The sequence below is a fragment of the Montipora capricornis genome, chromosome 7 (genome assembly GCF_036669925.1).
Source record: "Montipora capricornis isolate CH-2021 chromosome 7, ASM3666992v2, whole genome shotgun sequence".
Classification (NCBI taxonomy): Eukaryota; Metazoa; Cnidaria; class Anthozoa; order Scleractinia; family Acroporidae; genus Montipora; species Montipora capricornis.
The window spans coordinates 27,691,394-27,701,393 of record NC_090889.1 but is presented as its reverse complement, the minus strand read 5'-3'; the positions used below and the strand labels follow the sequence as shown (position 1 = coordinate 27,701,393).

General features: G+C 37.9%; 1 protein-coding gene and 1 long non-coding RNA gene across 6 annotated transcripts in view; one reads left to right on the top strand and one right to left on the bottom strand.

Moving 5' to 3' along the window:
* Window positions 1-2,587, bottom strand: part of LOC138056738 (uncharacterized) — a 4,928-nt gene extending 2,341 nt beyond the window's left edge. The window contains exons 1-2 of the long non-coding RNA XR_011133524.1: window positions 2,472-2,587; window positions 1,824-1,863 (exon numbers count right to left, since the gene is read on the bottom strand). This is a non-coding gene — a long non-coding RNA (uncharacterized lncRNA). The remainder of the gene's footprint in view (window positions 1-1,823; window positions 1,864-2,471) is intronic.
* Window positions 1-10,000, top strand: part of LOC138056735 (histamine H2 receptor-like) — a 27,445-nt gene that overhangs the window by 16,206 nt on the left and 1,239 nt on the right. For 3 of the 5 annotated variants that reach the window (XM_068902600.1, XM_068902598.1, XM_068902601.1), the window contains exons 3-4: window positions 3,478-3,582; window positions 9,391-10,000. The exon at window positions 9,391-10,000 is cut by the window's right edge and continues 1,239 nt beyond it. In XM_068902600.1, coding sequence (XP_068758701.1) covers window positions 9,457-10,000 — 544 coding nt within the window. In that variant the 5' untranslated portion in view covers window positions 3,478-3,582; window positions 9,391-9,456. Of the gene's footprint in view, window positions 1-3,335; window positions 3,378-3,477; window positions 3,583-5,185; window positions 5,421-9,390 lie in introns of those variants that run through there. The other 2 variants (XM_068902602.1, XM_068902603.1) reach the window with 2 other exon arrangements.

Sequence of the window (10,000 nt, the reverse complement as noted above, 5' to 3'; positions counted from 1 at the left end):
CAATGACGCGTGATGACAAATTGAGAGAGATCGGTATCTCTGGGTTGTGAATAATCTCGTACCCAGATCTCCCACGGTTTCCAGTGACAGAATGAGATCTAGGTACGAGATTAGGTTGTGAACTGATACCACGTCAAAGAACGTGTTTTACCCTCTTCTAACCCTACAGAAATATCACGAAAGGTGTTAAAAATAGATTTTATGTAAAGGGTTAAATAGAGAAAATGATAAATACTTTTGTCCTTTGGCCATTTCAATTTCAACAGGAAAAGAAAACAAACAGCGGTTACAAACATTTTCATTTTATACTTGACGTTTCGTATCAGAACTTCTGATGATGTATGCTGCAACATACGAAACGTCAAGTATAAAATGAAAATGTTTGTAACCGCTGTTTGTTTTCTTTTCCTGTTGAAAGAGAAAATGATATTTTGGTGCTGAGAAAGGAGCGAAAAGTTTTCTGGGTATCTGTACATTCTCATTTTGTATGAAGTTTTGAAAGGGAAATTGATTCTATTGCACTAGCCGTAGACGAGTACAATTTGAGAACTTTCAAAAACATCATGAGTGACCATAAATTACGAAATGCGCCAGGAAGGTCATACAGTTATATACTCCATAAAATTATTCTATCGCTGTGTTTCCATAGCAACTTTCGTATTGCACTCTATAACCTATTTATGCCTTCTTCATTGACCAATCAAAAACCGTGACGTTGTTGAGTATAGACCACTTTCATAAATGGTGACTGCTTTTACTTTCTTTTGTCTTTATCGTAAATACTCTTTTTCTTTGGCCATTGGTCTTTGGTATTATTTTTGTTTTTATGTTAATTAGAAAATACACTGCAAAGGTTGGTCAAGACAACGTGAACATAGGCGTTGTTGCAATATTTCAGCTGGCCAACAACAGCCTTCTTCAGGTTTATAGTTAATTAGTTAATTAGTTAATTAGTTAATTAGTTAGTTAGTTAATTAGACCTACTGTCCTCATTTTGAAACAAAAATTCTTTTGAAATTTGCGGGGCTGGAAAGGCTTCTTAACATTAAAACAAAAGAATATTTTATTTAGCCGCCATTATGAAAGAGGTCAATAAACACATTTATTTTATACATGGAGGAGACATTCAGAGTCAAATCCCATTAAGCCACCTGGATTTTTGAGGTGTCACAATCTCTTAAGGACGGTGCCTACTAATTCAAAGACATTTTTGATGATCTTAACAAGTGTTATTGAAATCCAAAAAGAAAATTGGGGGTAACCACGCATTATTCAAAGATAGTTCATGAATAATGTTTGTAAAAGGCTTTAAAATACAAAGCAATGCATGGCGTTCTTTCTCAAATTGAAGCTTAATTATCTCTCAAAAATGCAAGGCTACCACCAGTTTTCTTTTTGGATACCAAGAATACTTACCAAGATCTACTTTCTCCGGTTAGTTTTACACTGCGCAAAAATATCCCTGTATTAGTAAGCATCACGGACAGAAAACCCGAGTATCTCGAGATGCGCAGAACGTGTGCGCAATAACAATAGTAGGTACCGTCCTTAAATAGCCCTTGTCGGAGTTATCAGCGGTTTTGCCGCATAAGGGGTCATTTTGTATAGAATTGATTCTTAAGCCTCTTTTGCATGTAGTTTTAAACAAAAGGAAATGTGCCTGCAGGCTCAACTCCAATAAGGTCTATTGTCCATATAAATGCAAAGATCACTTCTCACTTCCATACCCCCGCACTTCAAAAAACATATATACATATATGAAGTTATATCGCGAAGCAATTATTCTAATTAGCAGCAGAAATATTTGGATGAAGAACACTTACCAGTTTAATCAGCAAAACTTGAGGGAAATCGTAAAGAAACCTGAAAATAATCCGAGTAAAAGAAAGGATAATCTTTTTTTTACCACACTCACAGTAAACTGTATGAAGAAGAACTTCGATGCTACGTCACAAAACACTGTTATAAGGAATATTCCGTTAAATAGAACGGTGCCCATTTGATTCATTAGGAGCCCAGGGGACTATCACTCCTGGTCATGATCCCGCATTGCATCTGCCATTTTGACTTAACTTGTTGAGGTTGAAGTAGCTGAAAGTCACTATAGAACACTTTTCCAAACTTTTTTTGGCGTAAACGCGGTAACTCCTGGGGATCAATCACTATCACTATCAATCACTACTAGACAAGCTCACCAAAACGTAGCGAGCGTCAGTTTCCTATCATTTCAGCAAAATTCGAAGTTGGTTAAAACAGTTGACCAAAGTGACCAAAAGCGATTTTCTGGTAATCGTAAGGGTTGATCTGATATATTTCATATATCGGCGTGTACCAAACGAATTGACTGTCCCCTTTCATTTACGTATATACCCGGCGCTTCCTTTCTTTTGACCTGAACGATATTAGAAGAAATTAAAGAAACCAGCCTGTTAATGGAATAAAGCGACTGCTGTGCGCAGGCATGTTTTTACCGAATGACTGTTCTTTTGCATCAACTGTAGAGCGTTTGGGTTGCAAGACTACAGTCTTTGTAGATCAGAATATGGTCCGTCAAAAAAAACTGTAAATTGCTCATAAAAGAAATTTCGCATTTGCATTCAGTTAAAAGTCCCGGAAGTTGGTCAAAACTTCTTGGTCACGAAGATGTTGATATTGTATTTGATTGGTCCTTTATTGTGACAGTTAAAAACACTGAATCGGCCACTTTATCGCAACTTATTTGGCAAATGCAGAGACAATTAATTATTAATATAGGCGGCTAAGAAATATCACATGTTTCATATCTAGAACCTCGATTTAACCAGGAATTCGTCAATTTTTTTTGGTACGGAAAATATTCTTAGATACCCATCTTTCACATTTTTAATGAAGGGCGCAATAGTTGGCGTTTTTTGCTTGCTTTAAGATTCGTGACTTTCTTGAGTTTTAAGACGTGTTTACTTTTTCCTCGAGCTGTTCGCAAATTGTAGATAGTATTACAACAATTTTCCTCACTTTTAATAACTTGAAGCCTAGCTTCCGACTTGTTGGCGGCTTTTAAATTAAACTTACGTCTTGAAGCTCTCACTTCTCTTGACACAAAGCCTTTTTATTCGTTGCTATGATTTTAGGGATATCAAGATTTGAATCAACAGTCGTTTCTCATAGATATAAGACAATAAACAACTCTACACTAAAGTTGCGGCTTGACTGAGTTGTTTTCTTCCTTTTGCCAAAGATTATCCTGAGTTGGGTACAAAAATGGTAATACACGAGATATATTTTTTGCTCAGCTGGAGATATTTGCTCAGTAATGATCAGTGACTTTCATTTTAGTACCCCATGAGAAAAGATGAACATGTTACCCTTGACTAAGAAAACAACGTTGAAGAAACTTGGTAAACAGCAGTTTAAACTAATGGTGGAATTAAATTAACCCAGTAATTTAAAAACGGGAAGTTTTAAATTGGTATAGAGTGTTTTGTAATTTGTTCGCAGGTGTCTCAACCCGTCTGTCTGCTCAGATATCATATCAGCGAACAGCAACAACAGCAAAACCTGAGCATGCGGTCAATGTAAAAGAAGCACTGGCAGCAAGCTAAGGTAAACTTTATTTTACTTTTAACCTTAACAAGTTTTCCACACTTGATACCGTGTAGAGACGTTCATCTTAAGACCATACAGATGTACTTATCAATCCATCTCATCATAGCGAGAAATGATTTAGGGAACTACTACTGAAATGATCGAAACCTACAAAACCTTTTTCAATCGACAATGGAATAGCTAAAGACGGAAGCGAATTTGCATTTTTCCTTACGCATTCAGTTTTACTTGGCTGAAAAATGTTGTTCCGCTAGCAGAACCACCTTAAAAGATCGTGCACTTTGAACCCGGTGTGATAGACTGTACGATTTGCCAATAAAAAGCAATCATCCAATACATCACTAAACTGGCCAGACTATTTTAAACTGGCTTAGTTATCATTCACACTGGGATAACTTTAACTTTAACATAATCTGTAAAATGATTTCGAGTAACGGCCTTCCTGCCGTTAAGGACTGTTACTAGCTTACGTCACATGTTTATCACGTTTAGCTACGTTTAGATGGCTCCACATGGAGCACAGTAGAAAGATGTCCGTCTGTTCGGTTTTCGTTACGTTTTAATCGAGAAAATTTTATCGCGTATTTCACGGTTATTCAAGCAAAACTTACACGTGCTACGTATCAACATTGCCCAAATCGATTTCTGATAAAACTCTGTCGAAAAAACGCGTTGATCTCGCTCCAAAATCGTTTTTTGGACGTCGAAACAAGTTTCTGCCATACATTCTCTTAGACCCACCTTTCAATGATTGCCCCCTGACAATCCCAGAACCCTTTGCGTATAAAAAGGGGTCCACTTACTGGCAACTCATTCAATCCTTACAGACTATGACGGGTTGGCCTAATTAAATAGTACGTCTTTCAGGTATCAGTTTCCTCAAAATTGATCTGATCTAATAATTTGAGTCTGCGGTCGCTGGATCAAGCAAGACCTTGCCTTTTTATTGAATCATTTTCCCCAGATCACGGCACCACTTCGACCCGAAACACAAGCGGCGGCGGCGACATTTCCTATTGCACAAATGTCAAATAAAATCTCAAAGATCATTGAATATATCCAGCACTTTCGATATTCAGTGCTTTTTGCTTAGACGATTGGTTAAAATGATGAGTTCATGTGGAGTGAAATTGTAAAGAAAGATCCTCTTGTTGGTGTGCTTATACTCTCATGTAGATTTTAAATTCGCACTAAATGGATTCAAACTCATATTCTCTCAGTTGCAAAGCTGTTAATCTCAAATGCAAAACACGTAAATGTAAATAGTTTTCAAGAAAATTATTGGCCTTTACCTCAGAAAAAGATGAGATGAGGAATGCCGAAAATTAAGTTATTTCGCTTTAAATTCAACATTGTTTGGTTTAATATGCATAAGTGAGATAGCTATTTTTATTTCTGTTTATTACTAAAACCATGCGGATTTTCTCCCATCACCAAGCTCTTTATTTTTCCATTGGTCAGAATAAAGAGAGCTTAGCTAAATAAGATTACGTGGTCAAGCCTTCTATCACAACGTAAATCAATTCCAAGTTTAAAGAACCAAATACAGGTATTAAGAATCACGGGGTTTGTTACCACAAAAGAAAACCGTGAATTTGCGTTAATGAAAACTATCCCAGTGGGACGCCTTACCAATATTTACGACTGGAGGAAATTATGAAGAGGCACGTATCTGCATAAATAACTCTTATTTTATTCCATGGTTGCTAAATGATCGAAGCTGGCTTACTACATCATCAGTTAGCTCGCTACGTTGCAGCTCAACTCGGTTCCGAAAGTTCAAAACATTTTGGTTTGAGATTTAAGCTGTTTGGAGCCTTTTACTCAAAAATCTGGTAAGTTGAAGCCAGCATTAACTGTGAAAGGAAAAAAAATGGCCAGAGCCCAACTTCCCCGTGAAAGATTCAACTAACAGCAGGAAGAAATTCGCCGGTTTCAGTACAAACGCAGCTTTGTCGCTTCCGATGTTTCTGTACCAAAAGCCGGAATGTTTCCAAGTTTTTCTTTCAAGAAAAAGCAATTTTCCAAACTATGTATCAAGCCAATATAGCAGAATTGCTTGAAACTCATCAGTCATGGCGGAAAAAAACGCGGCGGCACTTGGATGTAACACTTAGCTGATAATAAGCAACCACGGATAAAAAAACTCAGTTTCTTCTCCATCAAAAATTTTCCCTTCTTTCCCTGAAAGGAAAACCGGACTCAACGTTGTTAGACTTTTAAAAGCGCCATAACAAAATTCTCGCAACAGTAAATTCTATTCATGTCTTGTACATTCAAGACCACGTTTGCGGCTATGTCTTTATTGTATAACCAGGTTGTCACTCTTATCAGATGGAGAACATTCGATATCATTTGCCCTTGGTACAATCGGTCATCGCTCTTAAGTTACTGATGCCACTTATCGGCTAGATCAAGGCCATATTCCATTTACTTAGTGTTAACTTTTTTGAAGCCTTGGTCCAAACATATACGTAAGCGGCAAAAACAATTTGGTTTTGCGGCATTAATTGATGCTATACCACGAACAACAACAGCGAGTATGCCAGAGGCAAACGTTTCTTAACTCACTTACATTATACCGGCGGACATGATTATAGCTACTCTGAAAATCGAGTCACGTTTCTTTTATTCGGAAGTTTCGTTTTAATGGTACAGATGGTAAGATGTGTAATTAATACTTTCTTGAATCTTCCAAACTTAATGTATTTTAATATCTCCAATAAAAACAACTACTACTTGCAAAGCGACGGTCTTTTAACAGCTTTTGAAAAAAAACATTCAAGATGAAATTCTTTTTAAAAGAAGCTTAAAATAATAATCGTACAGTTCATAACTTTGATTTTGCTAAGATGAGAAGCCTAAAGTAAAACAATTTTCTTCTTAGTTTCATGATGCTAGCTTTTTCGAGAAGTGTTTTTTATGACCCTTTGCCATTTGTTTACTTGTAGCAGAGAGAGGTTGAATTATTCCCGGTTACGTTTCACAGGTTTGTTTGTAACCATAAGGCAAATGATGTAATAGGAAAGGTATAGTTCGTACTCGTCATTGGTTTTGTTCTGGGTGAACCTACTCAAACCGTTCTCTTTGAAGAACACCGCAGCTTTTTGACCAATGAGAGGTAATAATTACATGGTAAGCTAAAAACCAGACTCAAGCCCAAAAATGATGTCGTTGACCAAGAGAGTTAGCACTGCTGTCAGTTTGTTCGGGCTCGAAGAAATCATATTTTAAATGAAAGTTCATGGTTAGCATTGTAAAAATATGTAAGCAAAAACAAAGAGAAGAGGCCACTTCTCTGCTAGTTTTGAGCTCAATCTGTTCTCCAGAAATGGCAATAGACGCTTGATTTAACAAGCTTCTTATATCATGAGTATGAATTTCTTTGAGACAGAAATCTTCGTTCCGGCTTTGAAAAAATGGTGCAACGTTTGATCATGGAACTAACATACTTTAGCTGGTAAATTTCATAGATGTTGAATAAAAGGTATTACTTAGATAGAGATATCTGCGAAATAGCAATATGGTATTTTAAGTGAAAGAGATGGCAAATATCAACCCTAAATGAACGAGGAGGTGTATTTTTTGCAATGGTAACACTTAGGGATACTCGGAAAAATCCGAGTTCTCCTTAACTGGAGTCGAACCCATGCCCATGACCTTCCGATTTCTAATTCGGAAGCTCTACCACCGAATAGGCCTTATTCACGATATCCGCCATGTTGGCTTTCAAATTGTCGTGCAAATTAGCCATGTGTTATGCTGGGGAGCAAATATTGGAAAAAAGGCAAATAGCGGAAAATCGGCTCGTCGAAATATTGAAATAACATTGCTAAAAGTACATTTTAGAATTTAGAATTAAGTACCTTTTATAATAATTTGATATATTTGATTGCCTTTGACATTTTGACTTTCTACTTCGTTATCTGCTCATTTTTCACTAAAAAAAAACATCGAAGTAACCTGTGTAATCATTCTATTTTACTACTTAGGTGATAAACATTCAATGAACGTGAAACAAATCATCTGTGTGGCTAGGATGTTCGTTATAACCTCTCGAACCTGTGTTGTTTGCCCCCTCAGAATTGTGTATTTGCATGATAATATAGCAAATCCAACATGGTGGCTATCGTGAATAAGGTCTATTGGAGGAAATTCGAGAGGAGCTATGCTCCAACTAACTACTAAACCCAGGAGGCCATGAGTAGGAGCGAACAACTCCCATATTAAATTTGTACAGACCAATCTATTTTTGACAGAGTTAACTGAATAGAGTGTAATGTGAAGTGCTAGATTTCAATCCCATATGAACCATGTGAGCGTTAGCCCTACTGATGGAAATGGGCCCACACAAGGACAGAGAAAAACTCTGACCAGGGTGGGAATTGAACCCACGACCTTCGGGTTAGATCTCCACCGCTCTACCGACTGAGCTACAAGGTCAGACGGGAGCAGGCCGTGGGAACTGAAGATGTTCAAGTAGCACTTCACATTACACTCTATTCATTTAACTCTGTTTAAAATATAAGTGCTACACGGCTAACGTTTGTATAAACGTAACCTTTCCAATCTATTTTTGGACTACCTTTGCCGCAAAAACAGCAAAGGCAGTTTCGGTTCGGTAACGCTATGACGTCAAGTTAGTTGACCGTCGTCGGGCCCTTGCGGGAATCTCATTTGCAGGAAATTCAATCTAAAAATGAATCGGTCTGTGAAAACGCCGTGACAGGAAGATAAGGGAGTTGCTCGCTCCTACTCATGGACTCCTGCTAAACTACAACGCAGGACATAAGTTTATGGGACACTTGTCAAACTGACTAAATTCTCATTTAATTCTCGGCTTGCACTCACGTAATTAGACGGTCACGATGGTGTACAAAAGAAAAGCAAAATGTCGCTCGCGTTCGCATAATAATAGAGCCAAATTTCGCTATTGTTCAGTACACCAACATCGCCGCCGTGACGTCAGGCTCTATTCCTTAAAACTGAATCTTTTACTCTTAATGATGACTTTATCCACAAACCCCCTCCTCCCCCCTTACAATAGTGACTTTCAGATTTGTGTTCGAGAACGACGACGAGTACGAGTTTTCTGTACTGGGCCTGCGCAGTACGTTTCAATACCGAACAATTTCGAAGTGCGCGTGCTCAGCACTAACAACTCGTAGTCGTAATCGTCATCGTACTCTTATCTGAAGGTCACTAATGTTGAAAGATGTCGGGCCTTCCGTACACTTGTCTTGCTTTATCAAACTATTAAAATGCAACATTGTAAAAGCATGGGGAAGGTGAAAATAGTTTGGAAATGGCGTGGCGTGGCACTCAGTCCGAGATGCGAACTCAATCTGATGAACACATGTCATTCCCAGTCATTTATCAGAATCATAAGAATTTTAAGACAGTGTTAAAAAACTGTTTTCACGCTTCGTTCTTTACCCACGTTTAGAATTCCCACAGTACATTCATCGTCACCCTCTCTGCATTTTTTAATTCTTTATACATACAACACCAGGCCGCCGCAATTTACATTTTGCTGAAGAAGGTTACAAGGGTAACCGAAACTTCCAAGTTATTCGTCTTTTTAGCCAGACTTTTGCGATATTTTATTTCATTTTATTAATAGAATTGCCTGGCTACAAACCAGGTATTTTTCATGTGTTTAAGTGTTCCAACACTTACGACTTGAATTGTAGGTTGAGTTTACAATTGATTTGTTAGATGGCGCCTTCTCGGTGAGGACTGAGACAGTTCTGTTCTAGATTACTGCCTACTGATTTAACGCAATTTTCGAATGCTTTCTTTCAGGTTTTGCAAGTGCGTAATTTCATGTCAATTCAAATTAACTGATCCATCGAAAGGAAACAGGTAACAATGAATAACGGGAGCTGTCCAGAACCTTTGGACAATGAAACAAACGATGATGACTGTGACATCTATGCAGGAGTGTTTGACTCACGTTACCACATTCCTCCCTTAGTGATCGCACTTTTCATCATTGGCTTAAATGGTTGGGTTGTTTTTCTCGTAAAAACTCACTCAAATCTTAAAACAAACATGAACGTGTTGCTGAGCAGCCTGGCTTTTTCGGATCTTCTGACCGGGTTGCTAAGCATACCTCTGCATGTGAGTTGTGACGTAATCAGAAAAACGCCAATCTGCGTGGCATCGCAGGTGGCTTTGAGGTTCACGTCCGTGTCTACAGTTTCTCATTTGTTAGCCATTACTATTGATCGCTATATTGGCATTAAACACTCCCTTCGTTACAACGCTGTCGTTACAAATCAAAGAATCTTATTTGCTTTGTCCTTCATCTGGAGCTCATCTGTTTTCGTTTCTCTTATTCAACTCGGGTGGATCGACTACAAACGCGAAGATATCGAGGAAGAAAACGATGAAGTCATGAAACACGAGATTC